Here is a 20,520-nt window from a genome sequence, read left to right as displayed (position 1 = left end):
TTAATAGAGTTATTTTGTTTTTTTATATATATAAATAGAATATTATGCCTCCTATTTGTTTTTATAAACTATACATACCTTACAATTAGATACACCTATACAGATAAGTATAATACAGAAAAGAAAAAGTTAGCACTCAAAGTTAACAATCTTTTTCTCCTAAAAAATGTTTTAAGAGATTTTTGAAATGGTGGATTGAGTGAATTACTATTAGAGGTTGAACAATTGAACGACTCGTGGTTTACGATAACTCATCTTTGAAGAGTTGATCTAACCTACGAAATAATAATTGTTTTTTAGGTAATCTTTGCACAAACTCTAAATCCTAGATTGTCTAATGGGACCCTCGAGACTTCACAAAAAATGATAATTATTTTTTTCACTATATTTCTGTATTTTTGGAAACCTAACATTCATATTTTGGTGTGGTTGTATTAATATTGGAAATTCAATACAAACTCTAAGTTTACCATTCTTTTTAATAAAAAGGAAAAATGTTAAAGAATAATTTTACATACCATGTTATTTGTATAAAACATGCTTTAAGAAGTTTCTTGATTTCCTCTTTTACTTTACTAACCATATTAGGAGCCATCCTAGCATTGGTTGTTTGAATACTTTAAACTTGTGCTTAATAGAAGAAGAAAAAAGATGTTTGACAAATTCTTTCACAATTCTAAACATTTCAATTAAGTCCTATACAAAACAATGCATGTATTTGAGTAAGAGATTAATAATATTTTTATTATAATCACACTTAAGCAAATAACCTATGAATATTAGTTGTGGTTGATTGTTTGTTCCCAAGTTGTGATATTAAAGGTAAAACATGAAATGATTGTGGTGTTAAGGGCATGTCTTTTTTATTTAGAAATTTTGCTCGGTAATTGTTTTTTCTAGAAATAGAAGTTCAAAGCCTTAGTTATGATCAATAGGTATTTTACAATCTTGAATTATCAATTAATTCTATTAAGAGTTATTGTGACCTAGTTTCTCTAAAGTTATAGTTTTTAGTTTACTAAAGTGATGCACTAGCTTATACATTTTATGGACAGTTCTTGAAACAATAAAGTTAGTAGGTTATCCTAAATTGTCTAATTCATTAAACTTAATGTTAGTATATATGCCATATAGTCAGTCAGTAGTTATATGTGACACTGATTTTGTTCATATAAAAATATATTTATTATTAATAGAGACTTTTTTATTTTTAATATTCATTAATATTTAATTAATAAGTAAAGAGTAAAGATAAAGTCCTTGGTAAAAAATACTTTGTAAAAGAAATTATAAAGTGATTATAATTATGAGATTTCAATTGTGTCAAATAATTGTTTCTAAATGTTCATAGTCGATTCTCTATTAAAACTGATATTAATTAAAGTTGATGAGATTGATACATATTATATTCTTTTATTTATAAAAGAAAGTAGTTGTACTCATAAAATAACGTATAAGAGATACTTAGAACTAATATGTAGATGCTTGTTAATAATATATATACTGAACTAACCCATATGAAGATTTCATATGGAGAGATCATTTGTGTATATGGAAAGGCTCACATGATAGTTGTGTAAATGATCCTTAAACTTGATATCACTAAGTTATCTTATATAGAAAATATTATGTTTTGATCCTCACTACATATTATCATAATAAAAGGTAACAAATACAAAGATATTGGTTATAATATGAACTATATGAAGGTATTTAAGAGATCAAAAAAGGATTTGTTACCCTAGATAGATTAGAGAAAATGTTTCATTTAATTTCAAATAATATTAATTATGAAGTCTTTATACAAGGTATAATGAAATTTAAAAAGAGTTCCAAATCTTATTTATAGAATAAATGACTACGTTATTAAGAACAAACATGACTTGACAGAGTATTCGCATTATATGATATAATATCTAAATCGAAATATTTTTTATGAAAGGATAATAATTACACCAAGAAATTGATTATTGAAAGATTAAGTCAAACCACGTATGACTTAGGAGGTTCGTGACATGTTACTAGACATTATACTAAAAGGGCTTTAAGAGACTTCTCACTTGTGGTTCAGATGGATTACTTTTAGAGGCTAGACACTTGGATGATTTTTAATTTGTGACAACTCAACCTTGAAACAAAGATCTAATTTTCAAGTAATTTTTACATAAAACTTAAATGACCTTAAATTGTCTAATGAAATCCTTGAGACCACCAAAAAATTTTAAATTAATATTTCCTCTATGTGTAATAGTTTTGGGAAACCCAACACTTAATAGTATTAATATCTTCATCATATATCCATACATTAACCATAAAAAAAGTGACTAAAAAGGCTTTGTTATTTTCTTTAAGTACTTCATGCAACCATTAATATGCCAAAAAAAAAAAACATCATTGGTTCAAGAAAAAAAGGCACAAACATATTAGAATAGATTCAATCTTGACTAAGAAAAATAAATCTCGATCCTAACAGCCCATTTAGATTTGTTGAAAATACATTCATGGTTGTATGTAGGAAAAGATCCTTATCGAATTGCATCTTTTTTTCTATAGACTTCAACCTATCAGGCTTTAACGCCTTTTGGATTTGGTTTTTGAAAATCACATAATTATTACTAGAGTATTTCTATGAATTGTTTCATTTTCAATATGTTTTTCCATTAAACTGCTCTTGTATTGGGAGTAGATGATTACCAATTAGCTTACTTTACCTATCATGCATGATTTGGTTAAATATTTCTTCTGCTTATGCAATATCAAAAAAATATTTGTGAGCCAAAGATTCATTTTTAGCTTTGGCCTTTGTTCTCTTCAATGTTAGGTATTCAAATGGTTGCTCATCTTTAAGTTCTATTATGCAAATATCCTTATCATATTTTTTTTATCAGAATAATTTGACCCAAATTATATTATATTGTTAGAGAGACAATTGAAAGAAGTGTTGGCATTATATGTTCCCTTGAGGGGTTTTTTTTATTGCAAAAACATTCAAAGTTTGATCATACTAAGATGTTTTATTAGTAAAAACATGCATATCTTCAAACTTTTGACCAATAAACTTTTTTGAATTAGCCAATTCATTTCTTTAAGAACCATGTAGATATAATTTCTTTAATGTAAGAAGGTCGAGTACTTCATGATTTTGTTTCTAAATCTTTAGAAATATATGTAGATTGTCTCTTAAGGTTGTTGGAAAATATTATCCAACTCAATAATAATTACTTCTAACTATATGATAAAAATATTCATGAAATTTATTTTTCATCTTACAACAAAAGTAGATGGAATTTGGTGATAAGGATATATACCAATGAAAAATCATTTTAGTCAATGATAACCTAAAAGTTTAAGATGGACATAAGGTTCTTGAGCAACAACTTCATATTGATATAAGAACTTAGGTACATGTTCTTTCATGTACTCACCATATTTTTTCTAATAATTATTTATAAGCACTAACCTTTACACCTTTTAGAAAAGGGTAATCAATGTCCACCCAATCAGGATATGATTTTTTATGTCATTGATTTATTGTTCATATTAATCCATATGAATGTTAAACCAACTTTACTCAATCAATCCTATTATTATCCTAAGGTTTTGCATTATCCAATGCTTTACCAAACAATTTGTGATTAATTGGTTGAGTTTAGAGATATAATTAAGCATGCGTTAGTGGTGGTGGAGGCACCTATTGATACCATATCAATAACATATCTTAGTAAGGAGGTAGACATAAAAGATGAGCATTTTCAAAAAAAAAGAAAAAAGGTGCACAAGGTAAAATAATGTTTGGAAATATGTCATGATCAAGAAGCAAAAGTGGACTCGTGAGGACTAAAGTGAATGTAAAGACCTCAAACTGAAATAGACAAACTAAAAGAAAGCGGAATGATAGAATGTGATTTTTTATTATTTTCTGTATAAGTTTGGGTGTTAGTAATAACTTGACCCCCATAAACTGCGTGAAAGAATGGTCTCCCTATAATGCTATTGAGTGTGGTGCACTTTCCATGTTGTTCAATTATTTTTGGGGTTTTTTCTTAAAATACATTATTAGATCCCATCAAGTGTGTCACTTTATAATGATATGTTACCAATATAAATTTCTCCTCTACTTTAAAGAGTTGGAATAATTTTTTTAATGCTTAAACTCAAGCTATAACAAGACAATAACTACCTTTAAATCAAACAAGTTACAAACTTTTTCAAGAACCTGGACATAACAAGTCCAGATAAGATAGGATTCATGAAGCCATTATGAATAAATTACAAAATCTAATAAAATTCCTAGGTCTTTTATTATAACAATCCATAATACCTATATTTTCCTTTTCCATTTTTGTTCACAAATGTTTTTTCCATTGTAGGCTTTTATGACCAATTTAATAAACAATTTCTTATAATTTGTTAAATAAAAACAAACTCAACAAAAAAGGACAAAAAATGTAAAACAAAAAGAAACCACATGGCTAATCTCAAATTCAATTAAAAAAGTTCTTTTTGGTCCACCTAATTTCATTTTCCTTCCTCTACAGTCCCTTTAGTTTTTGTAATTTTAATTTTGGTTTAAAGATTGATTTTGTTTATTTTTCAGTTCTTGAGTTTAAGAAAGAAGAAAACAACTCATTAGAAAATGAAAAATGAGAGAACAAGTCATCGGTTCAACACGTTTTGATAAAAAAAGGATGATCTTGGTTTCATTGGGTTCTATTCGGTGAGAGAAGTTCCGTTATTGTATGTTTAGACTTTTATCTTGCTTAAGAAAGTAGACTAGGGCTTAGGAAGTTTTTTGAATTTTATTTGATTTTTCATTTTTTAACCAATCTTGTGCTAATTTAAGACTACAAATGGTTTTCTTATGCCTCCTTGGGTGTTTTTAACCGAAAAATAATTGAAAATTAGTTTTTTTATCCAAGAAGTTAAAGATTAGACTTTTTGGTTAATGAAGTTGGTTAGAGATGAACTAGAAAAGATGCGTTGTCTACTATTTTTTTTCAAGTGGATGACATGTCACTTAACCCTTAAAGAAAAAGTGAAGGCCAAACATGTGGGCCTAACATCATAAGCAATGTGCGTATGCCTCTTTATTTGTTCGGTTGACCGTAAAGTTTTGACCCATATGTATTTTTTATTTACATTTAAATACACTATAAAAAAATTAACAATATATTTCAATTGTTATTCAATTTTTCCATAGTTCTCAAATAATATTATAGGTTTTAATGAAAATATTAATAATATTTTCAATTATTATGTATATAATATGAAACAAAAAATTGGGTGAATATTTAACTAAAATAAAATTTATGATTTTATTTTTTTAATATATTTTTGATATAATTTTATCACATTTATCACTATTTGTTTTTTGTCTTCAATCACATATAAAATACTAAGATATTTTTTAATATGTTTTTATTTTTCTTTTAAGACCTTGATGGATTTTTGCTTAGAAAAAAATCTTTGCAATTTTATAAAATGTTTTAATTAGAAAAAAAAGGATATATTAATAAGAAAATTGAATTTAGATGGGAGAAATACATTTTTTCTTCTCATTTCAAATGGTTGAAATTTTGTTTTAGTAGAGTATACGTTATTATTTCAATTAAAAATATATATAGCTATCTAATTAAATAAGAAAAATTAAGCACTTCCAAACGATACAAGACCAAATATGTTAATAAATATATAATTATCAATTTATTTTATTAAATAAAAACATTAAATTTTTGTTCACGCTTTAAAAATTTTAAAAATAAAAAATATTTTTCATGTAAAGCGTTTTTTTCTCTCATAAAATATTTTACATGTAAAATATTTTTCAATGGTGGTGGAGGTTGTGAGATAGCAGTGGTGGTGAGGTGGTCGTAATAATAATAAAAAGAAGATGGTCATGGTGGTGATGAAGGAGATGATAATGAAGTTTTTGTGGTGGTGATGAAGGAGAGAAGATACTGGTGAAATGATAGTGGAGATTGAGGTGATAAGGTAGTTGTGGTTATGAAAAAGAAAAAGGTGATGGTGAGATGATGATTATAGTTGAAATAGTTAGATGATATTATAAATAAATTATTATTTGTAAAATATTTTATGAAATTTCATAAACTGAAAATATTTTCCAGTAAATAAATTAAATTTAAAGATTAACTATAAAATATTTTTTATTGAGTAGTTTTCATATAAAATAGTTTTAAAAAAATCATTTTCTATTTAATATTTTTTAAAAATAAACATGAAAAAATTTAATAATTATTTTTCTATAAAATATTTTCCTCAAAACCAACGTCCGCTTAATGTAAAAAAAAATAATTAGCCTCGCCTATATATTTTTATTTTTATATTACAAATTAACTTTTGATTGACACAATGTATCACAAGTTAGGTAACTAGTAAACACTATCCACACAAAAGGTACACTTTAGGGTTAGATTTAGTAAATGACAAGCCAATCAAATGAAAGCCCTCCCTCCAGATCCAATGTAACAAGTCAACCTCTCTCTTTGCATCTCTATCTCTCAATACCTTCCGTCACAAACACACTTCATTTACACTCCTTGTCGTTTGTTCTTACGGTCACGGTCACAGCTGCAAATTTTTCTTATGACCGAAAAACACACAACGCACTCTCCCTAAATTACCGTATTACCCCTTCATCCTTTCCTTTTTAGACCTCTTTTGACCTTCACCCAGACGGCCACACTCACTCACTCTTCACTCACTCACAATGGACAGCAATACCTCTCGCTCTGAGGTTTCCGACTGCGGCGATCCATCGAGGCCGGAATCCGGAGGCGGCGGCGGCGCTAGGTACAAGCTGATGTCGCCGGCCAAACTTCCGATCTCGAGGTCGGCTTGCATCACGATCCCTCCTGGACTCAGTCCGACCTCGTTTCTTGAGTCTCCAGTTCTTCTCTCTAATGTTAAGGTTAGTCGTTTCTACTTCACTTAATTGTTGTTTGGATCGTAGTTCTTGGTTTTTCTGTTTGATTGCTGAGAAAATGATAGAAAGTAGAGGAAATAAGATCTGTTTGGGAGCTGAGATAAGTAGAGCGAACTGGAGGAGTTAATAATTTTTCTTTAATGTAAGATTCAAAGTTGTTTTTGTTGTTGTCGTTGTTGTTGTTATTTATAAATGAAATAAAATTGTCATTTCTACTATTTAACAGCTATGAAAAGAACGGTGTTGTTTGTAGCTTCGTGTCGTTGAGTTCAAGAAGTGGAGAATTGACTTTAAAAGACAAGATGCTCTTACTTTCATTAAAAAAACAAAAAACAGCTTGAAATTTGAAATGCCAGTTATTATATTTGTTTTGTTTCGTTTCGTTTCTTGTTTAGATTTTTTATTTATGTAATTTGGGAGTGCTTATGTTGGAACCTGAAGTTAGATTCTGATGCTTGATGATATAATAACTCTGAATTTGGTACCATGTCTAGTGTGGAGGAGAATATGACTTTTTTAGTATTATCAGTATGAGCTTTCCCTTTTTATGTTCTGTTTTCTTTTCTTTTTGTAAATGCCTGTTTTGGATTTTCACATAATGAGTCTTTGTGGTGCTGTTTGTTTATTGTCTATGCTTTTATTGTGTTATTCCATTTGTTTGTGTGAAGAATATGGAATAGATGCGATGATGACGAGATTGATATTAAAATGCGATATGACTACAAAGTGGAAGGAGAAGCTACAAGGGATATGTGAATCAAAGGAACGAGAATAAACTCGATTATCTGTGGAGAGAATATATTGGTTGCCCATCATGACCATCTATATAACTGAAGCTTGAATGTGATATGTATTATATTGGTGCTCAAGCATGAGAAATTGGGTTTGAGGCTTTGTTCAGTTGAGTGTGTTAATTTCTAGATTGAAAGTATTGGGCTATATGGAAATATTTTAAAATTGAAGTTACAATTTAGCTTCTCTTCACCTTTAGTGGGTTCAATTTTTTTCTCCTTTTATATTTGCTGAATTTCCTTATGCTTGTGTCCCCTGGTGAGAATCAGTTAGCTCTCATCAAGTGTTTATATGTGCTGATCTTTGTATGTCTTGATGCCGATAAGAAAGTATATCTTAGAGCTTCACGGATTTGGCACCAGTTAAAAGTATGGAGAGTGGGGACAGTGGCGTAAAAAAAAACATAGTTATCAGTTGAACTTTTGTGAGGGCCTTAGGATGTTCAGGGATTATGCAGCTTCCATGTATCTTGATTTTCTATTCTTTTTTATTCTTGTTTAGTTGATCTGCTTGTACTTCATTTTAGAAGTATCTTTAAGACTGATTCAATATCTTCTTGGCTTCATAGGCAGAGCCTTCCCCCACTACTGGTACGTTTACTAAGCCTCGAACAGCTCTTGGCTCTCTTAGCTCCACTCCATATTCTGCTACAACTGTTTCATCCACAGCGTGTGGAGAAAGAAAATCCGACTGCTTTGAGTTTAGACCATATGCTAGGTCAAACATGGTGAGTTCTTAATGAGATTTCAGATTGCCTTAAACTGCATGGTGACTTCTAAGTATTTGGAGCTCTTGTAATTTATTTTTCTATTTCCTTTTTTTGACTTAAATTGCATGATAGGCAACCAGTCTTGAATTATTTCAATAATTATATGGTACTTTCAGACCTCATTCATGTTTAAATAACAGCTCCTATAATTCCTTGCATTACTCAGCATCTTCTCCTACTTTCCTTTATCCTGTATGCTGGTGGTGACTAAATATATAGCTTCTCCAGCTCAAAACTTGACCTATATTAACCACTTTGAGATTTCTCAACAATTGCCATATATTAACCGAAACATTCACTGCCAATGAGCCATTGGTTTTATTCATTCTCATTCAGAATAATAATTGCATAAAGGTGTAATTAAGAGTTAAATAACGAGGCATCTTTTTATACCTGACCATCCTTTTTTCCCCTTTTCAGAATTATTTATGTTGATAATCTCATTTCAATTCATGACATCTGCAAGTGGCCTTGCTGGTTCAGGGGGGAATTGTTTGCCTAACACGTCAATTATTTTTAGGTTTCTGCAGATATAAACCATCAGAGGAGCACACAATGTGCTCAAGTCCAAAGCCAGTGCCATTCACAATCATTTGCCTCACCACCTTTGGTAAAAAGTGAGATGGCAGTATCCACAAATGAGTTGAGTCTGTCAGCATCCCTTCACATGGTTACTTCAGTTGCTAGTGCACCTGCAGAAGTTGATTCAGATGAACTAAACCAAACAGGGCTCTCTAGCAGTGGGCTTCAGGCATCACAGTCTGATCATAGAGCAGGAAGTGCGCCTTCAATGTCATCTGATGATGGATATAACTGGAGAAAATATGGACAGAAACATGTTAAGGGAAGTGAGTTCCCTCGAAGCTATTACAAATGTACACATCCTAACTGTGAAGTGAAAAAGTTATTTGAGCGCTCCCATGATGGACAAATAACAGAGATTATCTACAAGGGTACACATGATCATCCTAAACCACAACCCAGCCGCCGATATGCCTCTGGTTCTGTTTTGTCCATGCAGGAAGATAGATTTGACAAGTCTTCATCTCTGCCTAACCAAGATGGTATGGATGAAACTTCTTAGGGAATTCAGTTTGCTGTGTACTTCCCTAATGTATTAACTAATGTTCCTTCACTCCTTCCCCTTCTCTTTCTTTCACTTTCATTGCAGACAAGTCACCTGGTGCTTATGGACAGGTGCCTCATGCTATCGAGCCAAATGGTGCCCTTGAACTGTCTACTGGAGCAAATGATGATGCTGGAGAAGGTGCCGAAGATGATGATGATCCCTTCTCAAAAAGAAGGTATCAGTTCAGAACACCCTTAAAGTTGTTTGTAATAGACACATACTAACCAAGTGATGGTCTAATTACATTGAGCAGGAGGTTGGATGCTGGAGGTTTTGATGTTACTCCAGTGGTCAAACCTATCCGGGAACCACGTGTTGTCGTGCAAACTCTGAGTGAGGTTGATATACTGGATGATGGGTACAGGTGGCGCAAATATGGCCAGAAAGTGGTGAGAGGAAATCCTAATCCAAGGTATGTTTTGTGTTGATGAGTTAAGTAGTTGCTGCTTTTTTACTGTTATGGTCCTTTATATCATGTATGACTCTTTTCTTGAGTAGTTTAGTGAATTTCTTGGATAGTCCTGTGCATTAGTACATTTTTAGCAGTCATATGATGTGCATATTGGATAAAATGACAGAATAAGCAGATACAATCTTTTGAATATGATCAATGCCCAATATTTCTGGTTAGGTGTCTGGCATGAAATTAACCATGATCCATAAACTACTTTGAGTTATTTGATCTCATTAAATTTAGCTTTTAATGTGAAACTAGTCTCACAATATGTGCTTTGCCGAAGGACACTGGGGCTGGGTTATATTCTGACAAAAGAAGATAATTCTTATTCTTAAGTACTGCTATTGTAGCAAGATAAAGGTGTTGAAAATTTAACAAATGTTGGGTTTAGTGAAAATTCTGAATGCATGAAGGGAAGGAAATATCCCTCCATTTTTAGAAAAAAAGATGCACAAAGATAAGGAGACGACCAAAATAATCTGGTTATCTCTTTGGCTTGTGCAACTTTCTTGTATTCATAAGAAGAGCTTGAAGGATATCTAATTATTTCCTAATTTTGTTTTCAATCTATAAATAAGTATGGAGGCATGCTTCTTATTGAGGTATTGTTCTTGAAACTTTTTTATTGGGGAAATGCAGATCTTCTTAAGCCTGTTAAATGTTTTAATTTTTCCTGAATTAGATGTTTTTGCAATTGCATCCTTGTCTAGAAATTGTGTATGTTCAACCAAATGCGAATAAGGTTGTGAAGATGTTTTAATAACCTGAATACATCTTAAAAGATAAAGGAATTCCCCTTCTCGATAGAGCAGAAGTATAAGACATGATGTGGTGAAAATATGTGCTATGAAGCTAAAACCTACTGGCGAAATGCTTAATTGCTCTCTTAAAATCTGATTGGGCTGGAATCAAAGCTCTTATTAACTAAGACTTTTTAATGGCTGGTCCTTAAAAACAAGGTTGGATCCACTCTCATTCTTGAAAAATTTGTCAGCATAAGGATTTAATACTGATTTTGCACTTCTTATTCCATGCTAGCATCCCCTTCTTTTGATCAATATATTATATGTCCTTGTTCCAAATGTGATGTAGAACCATCAACAAGAGAGACAATGTTGAAGAAAATTCAATTTCTTTTTTTCAATCAATAATACCTAAAATAAAAACCCTGAATGACTGCACAGGTTTGTTTATGTTAATTAATATTCCCTGGATAAACTTGGAAGTTGATAGTGGAGACCTAGAGATTAATGTAATAATAACCAAAAATATCAATAGTTTACCATGTCAATGTAGAACAATTGTAATGCTCAGAGTTGTGCTCACACAGAACCATAGCTGGTTTTTTTAAATTTATTTATTTATTGCTTTGCACATATAACTATGCTTTATAACTTCTATGCATGAGATTGCCTTGTCTTCTAGCTAAATTGGCAATATTTATTCTAAAAATATTTTCTACTCCTTCCCTATTTCACTGTTGTTTCTTATAAGATATTTATGCTTACTGATTCTTCAGGAGTTACTACAAATGCACAAATGCTGGATGCCCAGTTAGAAAGCACGTTGAGAGGGCATCACATGATCCAAAAGCAGTTATAACCACTTATGAGGGGAAACACAATCATGATGTACCTACAGCTAGGACAAACAGTCATGACATGGCGGGACCATCAGCTGTGAATGGACCCTCAAGGATTAAACCAGATGAAAACGAGACAATTAGCCTTGATCTTGGGGTCGGGATCAGTTCTACAACTGAAAACCAGTCCAGCGATCAGCAACAAGCTTTGCATGCTGAACTTATCAAACACGAAAACCAAGCAAGTGGTTCTAGTTTCAGAGTAGTTCATGCAACCCCAATTACGGCTTACTATGGTGTTTTAAATGGTGGCATGAATCAGTATGGATCTAGGCAAATTCCAGGTGAAAGCCGTAGCATTGAAATTCCACCTTATCCATATCCGCAGAACATGGGAAGATTATTAACGGGTCCATAAGTTTGTCCGAGTTTTAAATTTGTTTCCCGCACCCTTGCCTTACAGCTGGTAAATGGCAAAAGGTTAGAATCTGAATTTTAAGAATATGTATTGCTCCATATATATCTTTGCTTATGGTCTTAGAGCTCATCATCTTTGGTGTTCGTAACTTCCTCTTTGCAAGCCCTTCTTTCTCCAGCTTCCATTTCATCAACTTTGCTAACCACAAAGTTTTGTATAAATGTGAAAGCAATACCACTGAATGCAGCAGCATTGTAAACACTGGCTTGTTAGGACTACATCGTGATTATCTACTTGTGCATGTATAATTCAAAATTCCTGCAATTCTAGTTTTAATTTTGTGATTTTGAATCGTATTATCAATTGAATGAATGCCCGCCCAGAGACGATTCTCATTTATGAAGCCAATCTGATGAATGCATTGCTTTGGAATTTTTTCCAACCACAAACAACAATAATTCCTCTCTTCTTTTTCTCCGGGGACAGGACAAAATGACCTAGATCATTCTCTCACCGGAGTTTATCTAAGAGCGGCTTGTCTTTTGGTGCCTTGCCCCTGTAGCATAAAGCAATCTGGTAAGCAGACCTCTATGGAATAAACCTGTTGCGAACGCTACTGGAAGGGTTCCACCTAATAGGTAATCCAGGGAATTTGATAGTGCAGATGTTATGCATGTTTAACAGAGTGTATTAGAGAGAATGTAATGTATGAAGTATTTCTTACTCCCATGTATTATCTAGATATAATTATAAGGAATCTTATTAAATAAGTAAAATACATAATACAATTAAAATAAACTTATAACATAAAGTGTCAACCCAGTTCTAGGTCCCCTAAAATTCTTTTATGTAAAAAAATTATCCTTTATTTTAAAATATTAAAAAAAAACTCCGAAAACATAAAAAAATTATATTTTTTCATATATATATATATATATATATATATATATATATATATATGTAATAACAAAGGCTGGAAATTCAATCACATCACTGGAGGGCTAGGGCGTAATTTAAGGAAACAATGAGGATTAGGCACCAAATTGATTAGGACAAACATGCAAAATAATTAAGTTTAAGGATTTAGTTGAACTTTTAACGAGTTTAATTTAGGTCAAATTACAAGAATTGGAAGTTCTGGGGATCAATTTTGAATTTTAATAAGTTAATTGATCAATTCAAGGGTTTAATTGTAAGGAAAAGAAAGTTTGAAGACCAATTAGGGGTTCATATAAAGAAATTCAAAACCGAGAATCAAGATGCAAAAGACGTGTATCTTTAAGGATCAAAATTGACTAAATTAGGGGTTAAATTGAGACAAATTAAAAATTTAATGGTTAATTAAGGATCAAATTGCACAATTTAAAAACCAAGGACCAATTTATATAATTTGTATGAAGGATGTGATTGCATGAATTAAAAAGTTTTCGAGCTAACTAAGGATGCATATATCAAAATTTAAAACACAAAGACTAGAATGAAAATTCTTAAACCCCTAATTAAAGCCCTAATTTTTAGGATTTAGACGAAGCAACATGTCATTTGTGTTTTTTTATAAAAAGAAGGGATGGCGTATTGTTTTTTTTTTTCTTTTTTTTCGAGAAGGCTAATCCCCAAACCACTTTCAAGTGAATGAATGCGGTGCGTCTTCAACTACCCTAGAGGCTCTAATTGGCGCCAAACGACTGAGAAACACTTTCTCTACAAAGATCAGTCATCCGCATCAAATGCTTATACACTATTTGTCTCGAAGAACTCACCAACATCTTATCCTTAGTTAGCCTCCCTTGCTTTGAAAAATGTAAGCCGATTGAGAGCCAATCATTCGATCAATGAATATGAAGTTATGAACCTTCAAATCAAGTGTGGTTTATTCCTAGTTATACATCTACATCACCTCTTCATCTCTTAGGTCCTTTAATGGCATGTTTGCATCTTAAATTCCATGATTAATTCATCAAAGTACCACTCTATCCATTCAGCCTTGACTAAAAAAAGAAATTTACTTGTAAAAGAATAGACTTTGAGGTTATTTTCACTTGATAAGGTTCATAGTAAGAGGATAAAAGAAAACCAGATACTACAACTTTCATGGAAGGTTATAGAAGAGAAAAAAGGGGGGAAATCTTCCATAACCATATATATTTGGAAAAGCACTAAGGAAATGATGAATGGTTTTGTAACTTCCTGGTTTTGTTACAACCTATAAAAGAGATTATCTTTCTAAAGAGAGGAAATAGAGAGAGGAAGATCGAGAAAGAAATTCTAGGAAAAAAGAGAGAAAAATAGTAAGCAAAAATGAGAAAAAAGAGAGAAAAGAATAAAGGAAAACAAATAAAACAATAAAGGGTTTAAAGTAAGCAGGAAATAAGAAGCAAAGGAGCACGACTATCCAGAAAAAAGGCAACATTGTGACTAAAAGTATACTACTTGCCCTAGGGTGTAGCTTAATGAGCACAACCCTTCTTAATAAATTTTAAATTTGTACTTTAATGTTTATTGTTCATCTATTGTGATTAGTTGTTAGTTTAATGGACAATGTATGTGTTTCTAATATGTCTAATCATGTCTTGAAGTAATATGCATGTTTTGGGATGTATATTTTGATGTGTAGGGTAGTCATAATATCTATTTTGATTTCGTATGTTGATGATAAGTGATTTACTAAAATTGTGATCATATGTTGTTTTTTGGTGAGAGATACTGGGTTTAATCAAGCTATGTTCATAATAATATTGGTTGAAAACAAGTGTTAGAATCAATATAATAGTGTTTAAAGTTGAAGAAATATATTTTTAAAGTTTTGTGGTTAATTTGGTTTAATTGTTGCGTGGTAATTTTTTTCTTGAGTTTTTGATGGTTCAAACAAGTTATTATAAGCATGTTTAAGTTAAAGTTGCCGGGTTTGAAGTTGTTTCTAGGTTTTTCTGGGTTAGTGTTCATAGGCTGCAATTTCAATCTCCTTGCAAACTGATGTTTTTGGCCTGTCTTTTGTGCTTTGATCGAAGTTTAAACCTACATATGAATGCTCTTTGTTTATAATTAGTCCTTTTGAGGCCTGATTTGGATTAATCAATCCTTTAACCCTTATGAAAACTTGGTGACACGACCAAAAGATTGATGTCTTCTCTCAAGTGCAGGAGTGTCGAAGTAATAAATAATCCGATAAGACTAGGGTTGAACCATAGGAAGGTTAACTATATAAATTATAAATAATAATAATAATAATAATAATAATAATAATAATAATGAGTTAACGAGAATTTAGAGATGTAAGATTAATGTGAAGATTAAACAATGATAAAAACAATTGTCAAGGTTAGAAGATCCACTAATGGTATTTCAAATAAATATAATATAAACTCTTTTTATTACTCAACTAGAAACCACACACAAAGCAGGTTTCAATCGGATGATTTGTCATTAATAGCTCATTATAAATTATTAACATGATTATATTAATTATCTTATTCAAGAAACACCAAACGTTTAAATATTATCAGGAATTCATGATGCTAACTTATGTTAACAACAAATCAAGTTCGTTTCATAGCACATGTGTAGGTTATACCATACGATTAGCTATGAAAGTACCAAACATTTGTTGTACCAAGTGTTATACAACACAAATCTAGATTAACCATTTAACAAGCAAAGTATTAAGAGTGAATAAGATAACAAATACAAAACATGTTAGTATTAAACATTAAAGTCTATGTTGAGTTTATATTATACTTATCCTAACACCATTAATGAATTTTTTTCACATTGACATAATAAACTTAGCTAAACATAATAAATAAGAGAAACATAAATAAACAAGAGGAGAACATGATTATATAAGTATAGTAAAGAAAATGAAAGGCATAAACAAGAGATTAATGAAACTATAACATGAAATAAAACTAGAAAAATTAAAACTACAAAGAAAGAAAGCAAGTAAGGAAATGATCTTGATCTGAAAACCAAGATGCCTAAATGCATGGTAAATGCCTCTTTTTATAGGCCAAAATTCAGAACTATTGATTTGATGACTAATTGTTGAGTGGGTGATCACCTCTTGACTTGGTAACAATCATTATCTTTTTGTCTGCAGAAAACGTCATTGTTAACATCAGAATTTGAGCAGATAATCTTCATAAAAGTTATGGAGAATTGTCTCAGCTTTCCAACAAAATAAGAATCGATGCATTTGAACTTTTAGAACTCAAGATATGGGCTAAACACTGAATGGTGTCTGGGCTACAGGACAGATTTCAACTTTTTTGTTGTTGCTATAATTTAAACTTGAAAACAGTCATTTTGAATCTTGGACTCTCATGAAAGTTTTAGGCCTATGTCTTAGCTTTCCATACATATAAACCAGACCTAAATCCAAGTTCCACAGCTCCAGTTATGATCTAATAACCGAATGGTGTTCAAGTTTGGACTGAACCAGCATCTCTTTTCTAAGCTTAGCCCTCTCTTTGTCTTCTCAATTTCAGTAGTTAAACTCATCAATCAATCTTTTGATTTATATGATAGACTTGCATTTAAGATGAACATTTACCATAAATTAAAGGTATCTTTTATTATTAGACATGTTATTATAAAACATGCTCTAGTTAAGGAGATATTGATACTTCAAATGCAAAATGATGATATAAAACCTTGATAAAAATGTACTTTTAAGTACCAATCACTTGGGTTTAGATTTAAACTACTTGACTTGATTTGAGAGATATTTGATATAGTATTTCCCATTTAATTCATCATTTTACTATAATTTGACATGTTCTCTCTTTCTATGCCTTTGATTTAATGCATTTTGTTCTTTATCTTCAATTTGTTTTTTGGGTTCTTAGCTATGTTCTTCATATTCTTGAGATGTTCAACCAAAAATCACCGTTTTGATCTTTAAAACTTTTGTTTTGATCTTGGGTTTTGTTTATGGGCTTGGGCTAGGCTGAGAAGCCTAGTCCATATGATTGGATCGAGCCTTCGGGTTTTGGGCTAGGCTAGGAAGCCCAATCCACATGATTGGGCTAACCCTTTTAAGGCTTAAGGTTATGTTTGGCAAAACAAAAATCTGTCAAAAGAAAGTGTATGTAACAACCCGATTTTTTCATAGCAAAAAATCAGTGGATTTTTTTAGAAGTCGTTAGGTTCTCATTGCTTTTTACAATATCATTTTATGAATTTATAAATGCATTCCATTCATTAGCAATGCACAACCTATATAGGGTGATGTAAATCAACATTCATTAAAAAGTGTCAATACACATTCTCACAACGATATTTAGGGTTTATTGTAATAGAATTCATCTCTTAGTATAGTGCAATACTCATGTGATTTCACAATATATCATTCTCATAAAAGAGAATATCACATACATACATTCACCACATCATGTTTACAAGATCGTACTTTCACATCCATATTCCATTATAATTTTCGATACAAGTCTCTTACAAAAGTCTCGAATGATAAATAATCAACTGGTTTGTTCATTCTTATCAAATACATAACAACTAAAACATACTATTACGTAAAACCTTTTAAAATATATGAACCCATGGAACGGGCTTTCCTATACACCTTGATTGTGTGATGTCCCTGTTACATAAACAACATGGATACAAGAATTGTAAATAATTTAACATGATAATAAATAACTAGAAGAATGTTATCGTTACTTTTCGTTATCAATTGAAAATGAGTGCATTCTTTCATTTACTTCTTATATGCATTGTACAATCTTTATTATTTCGTTAAATGTATTATTTTCACTCATATGCTCCAACCTTTCCATAGGAGTTGTGGGGCTGAAGTTTGATCATCGGTCGGGGTTAATTACTTCACTTTAACTTGATCATCCACTTTGGATGTTTTTAGCCGTAGCTAATCGCAACATCTAAACTCGGTCATTCGTCTCAGATGTCATTAACCAAAACTAATGACAAAATCAAACCCGTCATCTCTCACGTATATCATTAACTGAAGTGAATCATCATAATCAACTCGGTCATCCATCTAGGATGCCATTAGCCAAAACTAATCATCATATTCAAACCGGTCATCTCTCTACACAACCTGACCATTTATTTAGGATGCCATTAGCCGAAACTAATCATTAATCACAACCCCGTCATCTATCTCGGATGTCATTAGCCGAAGCTAATCATAGAACATAACCTGATCATCCATCTCGAATGCCATTAGCCGAAGCTAATTAACATTTCATAATCGGTTTAACATTCATCAACAACTCAATCAACATTCATAGTCGGTTTAACTTTCGTCAACAACTCAAACAAATTTTCATAGTCGGTTTAACATTCATCACCATGCAATAATATATCATCCTTAAACAAGTTATTTCAGAACATTAACATTATACAAGAAAAAGGTGGAAACGACCTACCTGTTCCTCCCATGGGGTGTCCTTGTCCAGTCATAGGTTCGATCCTGGTCGCACCACCTAACACATCAGTGATCACAAATCAACACATTGCATTTGATACACATGTTACACAATCATACAATGAAATTGTTACAAGTATTTACGTCATTTCTAACATGGAAGTTTGTCATAGAAAATCAGCAACGAAACTAAATTTGTTAGGATTCGACAACAAAAATTGATTCGTTGGTGACACAAACTTCGGTAGCGAAACTAATTTGTTGGTGACACAAGATTCAGCAGCGAAATCTGATTTGCTGGTAACATAGAATTCAACTGCGAAATCGAATTCGCCAGTGACATAGCATTTGACAGCGAAAACTGATTTGTTGATGACATACAATTCGTCAGCGAAAACTGGTTCGCTGGTGATACAAAATTCGGTAGCGAAGACTGTTTCGCTGATGACAAAGAAATCAGCAGCGAAAGATTCACTAATGACATAGAAATCGGCAGCGAAAATTGATTTACTGGTGACACAGACTTCAGTAGCGAAACTGATTTGCTGGTGACACAAGATTCAGCAGGGAAATCGGATTTGCCAGTCACACAAGATTCGACACTGAAATCTGATTTGTTGGTAACACAGAATTCAACTGCGAAATTGGATTCGCTGGTGACATAACATTAGATAGCAAAAACTAATTCGTTGGTGACATACAATTCGTCAGCGAAAACTGGTTTGCTAGTGATACAAAATTTGGTAGCGAAGACTTTCATTGATGACAAAAATCGACAATGAAAATTGATTCGCTGGTGACATACAATTCATTAGTGAAAACTGGTTCACTGGTGATACAGAATTTGGCTGTGAAGATTGTTTTGCTAGTGACATAAAATTTGGCAGCGAAATGTGCTTCGCTGGTGACACAGAATTCAATAATGAAAATTGATTCGCTGATGATAATACAATTCATCGGTGAAAATTGGTTCGCTGGTGTTACAAAATTCATCAGTAAAGACTGTTTTGTTGGTGACATAGAAATCGGCAGCGAAATCTGATTCGCTGGTGACATATAATTTGTCAACGAAAGCTAGTTCTTTGGTGATACAGAATTCAATAGTGAAAACTGGTTCGCTGATGATATAGAATTCAGTAGCGAAGACTGTTTTGCTGGTGACACATAAGTCAACATTAAAATCTGATTCGCCGGTGACATAAAATTTGGCAGCAAAAATTAATTCGTTGGTGACATACAATTCGTTAGTGAAAACTGGTTTGCTGGTGATATAGAATTAGCAGCGAAAACTGGTTCGTTAGAACACAAAATTGTTAGCGAAACTATTTTATTGGTGCCACAAACTTGTCAACGAAACTGACTCGCTAGTGACACCGTATTCGGCAAAAATCGCCAGCATATATAGACTATTGCCGACTCAAGAATTGTTCATGAAATCTAAGTCACTACTGACTCAGAAATCATCAGCGCATATGATTCATAGTTGACTAAAAAATCATTGATGAAAACTGAGTCGTTGTCGACTCAGAAATCATCAACGCAACATAGTTTCACAACCAACACTGAAATCATCAGCGTATATGGTTCACAACTGACTCAAAAATCATTGACGAAAACTTAGTCGTTGCCAACTCAAAAATCATTAATGCAACACAGTTTCACAACCGACGCTGAAGTCATCAGCGCATATGGCTCACAACTGACTCATAAATCATTGACAAAAATTGAGTCGCTGCAGATTCAAAAATCGACAGCGGTTATGGAGTCATTTCTGGTTCTACTTCTTTCTTTCGGCCAAGCGTAAGGTTTACGCTTGGCTTTCCCTCTACCATCGTTTCTCATCCTAGTTGGGCATAGGTCTTCGTCAAACCACACTCCGTTCATCATACATTATTAAGTAACCCAAAAATGTTTACAATATTCATTTCCAAGGTTTTTCCCAATCATCACTTTTAATACCAACACCTAACATTATCACAACCATACATTCTTACATTCACATTTGTATCATGTAAGGTATCAACATA

At 32.0% G+C, this 20,520-nt stretch overlaps 1 protein-coding gene across 2 annotated transcripts; it reads left to right on the top strand.

Annotated features, from left to right (window-relative positions):
- The first annotated feature begins 6,683 nt into the window (after positions 1–6,683).
- On the top strand, positions 6,684–12,819 carry LOC133670386 (probable WRKY transcription factor 20). 2 transcript variants are annotated; one of them, XR_009834070.1, is made up of 7 exons: positions 6,684–6,928; positions 8,304–8,462; positions 9,025–9,568; positions 9,676–9,808; positions 9,887–10,045; positions 11,610–12,152; positions 12,577–12,819. XR_009834070.1 is itself a non-coding variant. In XM_062090875.1 (6 exons), exons 1-6 carry the CDS (start codon positions 6,728–6,730, stop codon positions 12,088–12,090), a joined length of 1,677 nt encoding a protein of 558 aa, XP_061946859.1. In that variant the 5' UTR covers positions 6,684–6,727; the 3' UTR covers positions 12,091–12,434. The 2 variants fall into 2 exon arrangements, 1 of the variants encoding a protein (XP_061946859.1); XM_062090875.1 differs by lacking the exon at positions 12,577–12,819 and having other exon boundaries at positions 11,610–12,434.
- Positions 12,820–20,520: the final 7,701 nt, after the last annotated feature.

This window comes from Populus nigra, chromosome 1 (genome assembly GCF_951802175.1).
Source record: "Populus nigra chromosome 1, ddPopNigr1.1, whole genome shotgun sequence".
Taxonomy (NCBI): Eukaryota; Viridiplantae; Streptophyta; class Magnoliopsida; order Malpighiales; family Salicaceae; genus Populus; species Populus nigra.
This window is presented reverse-complemented; position numbering and strand designations above follow the sequence as displayed.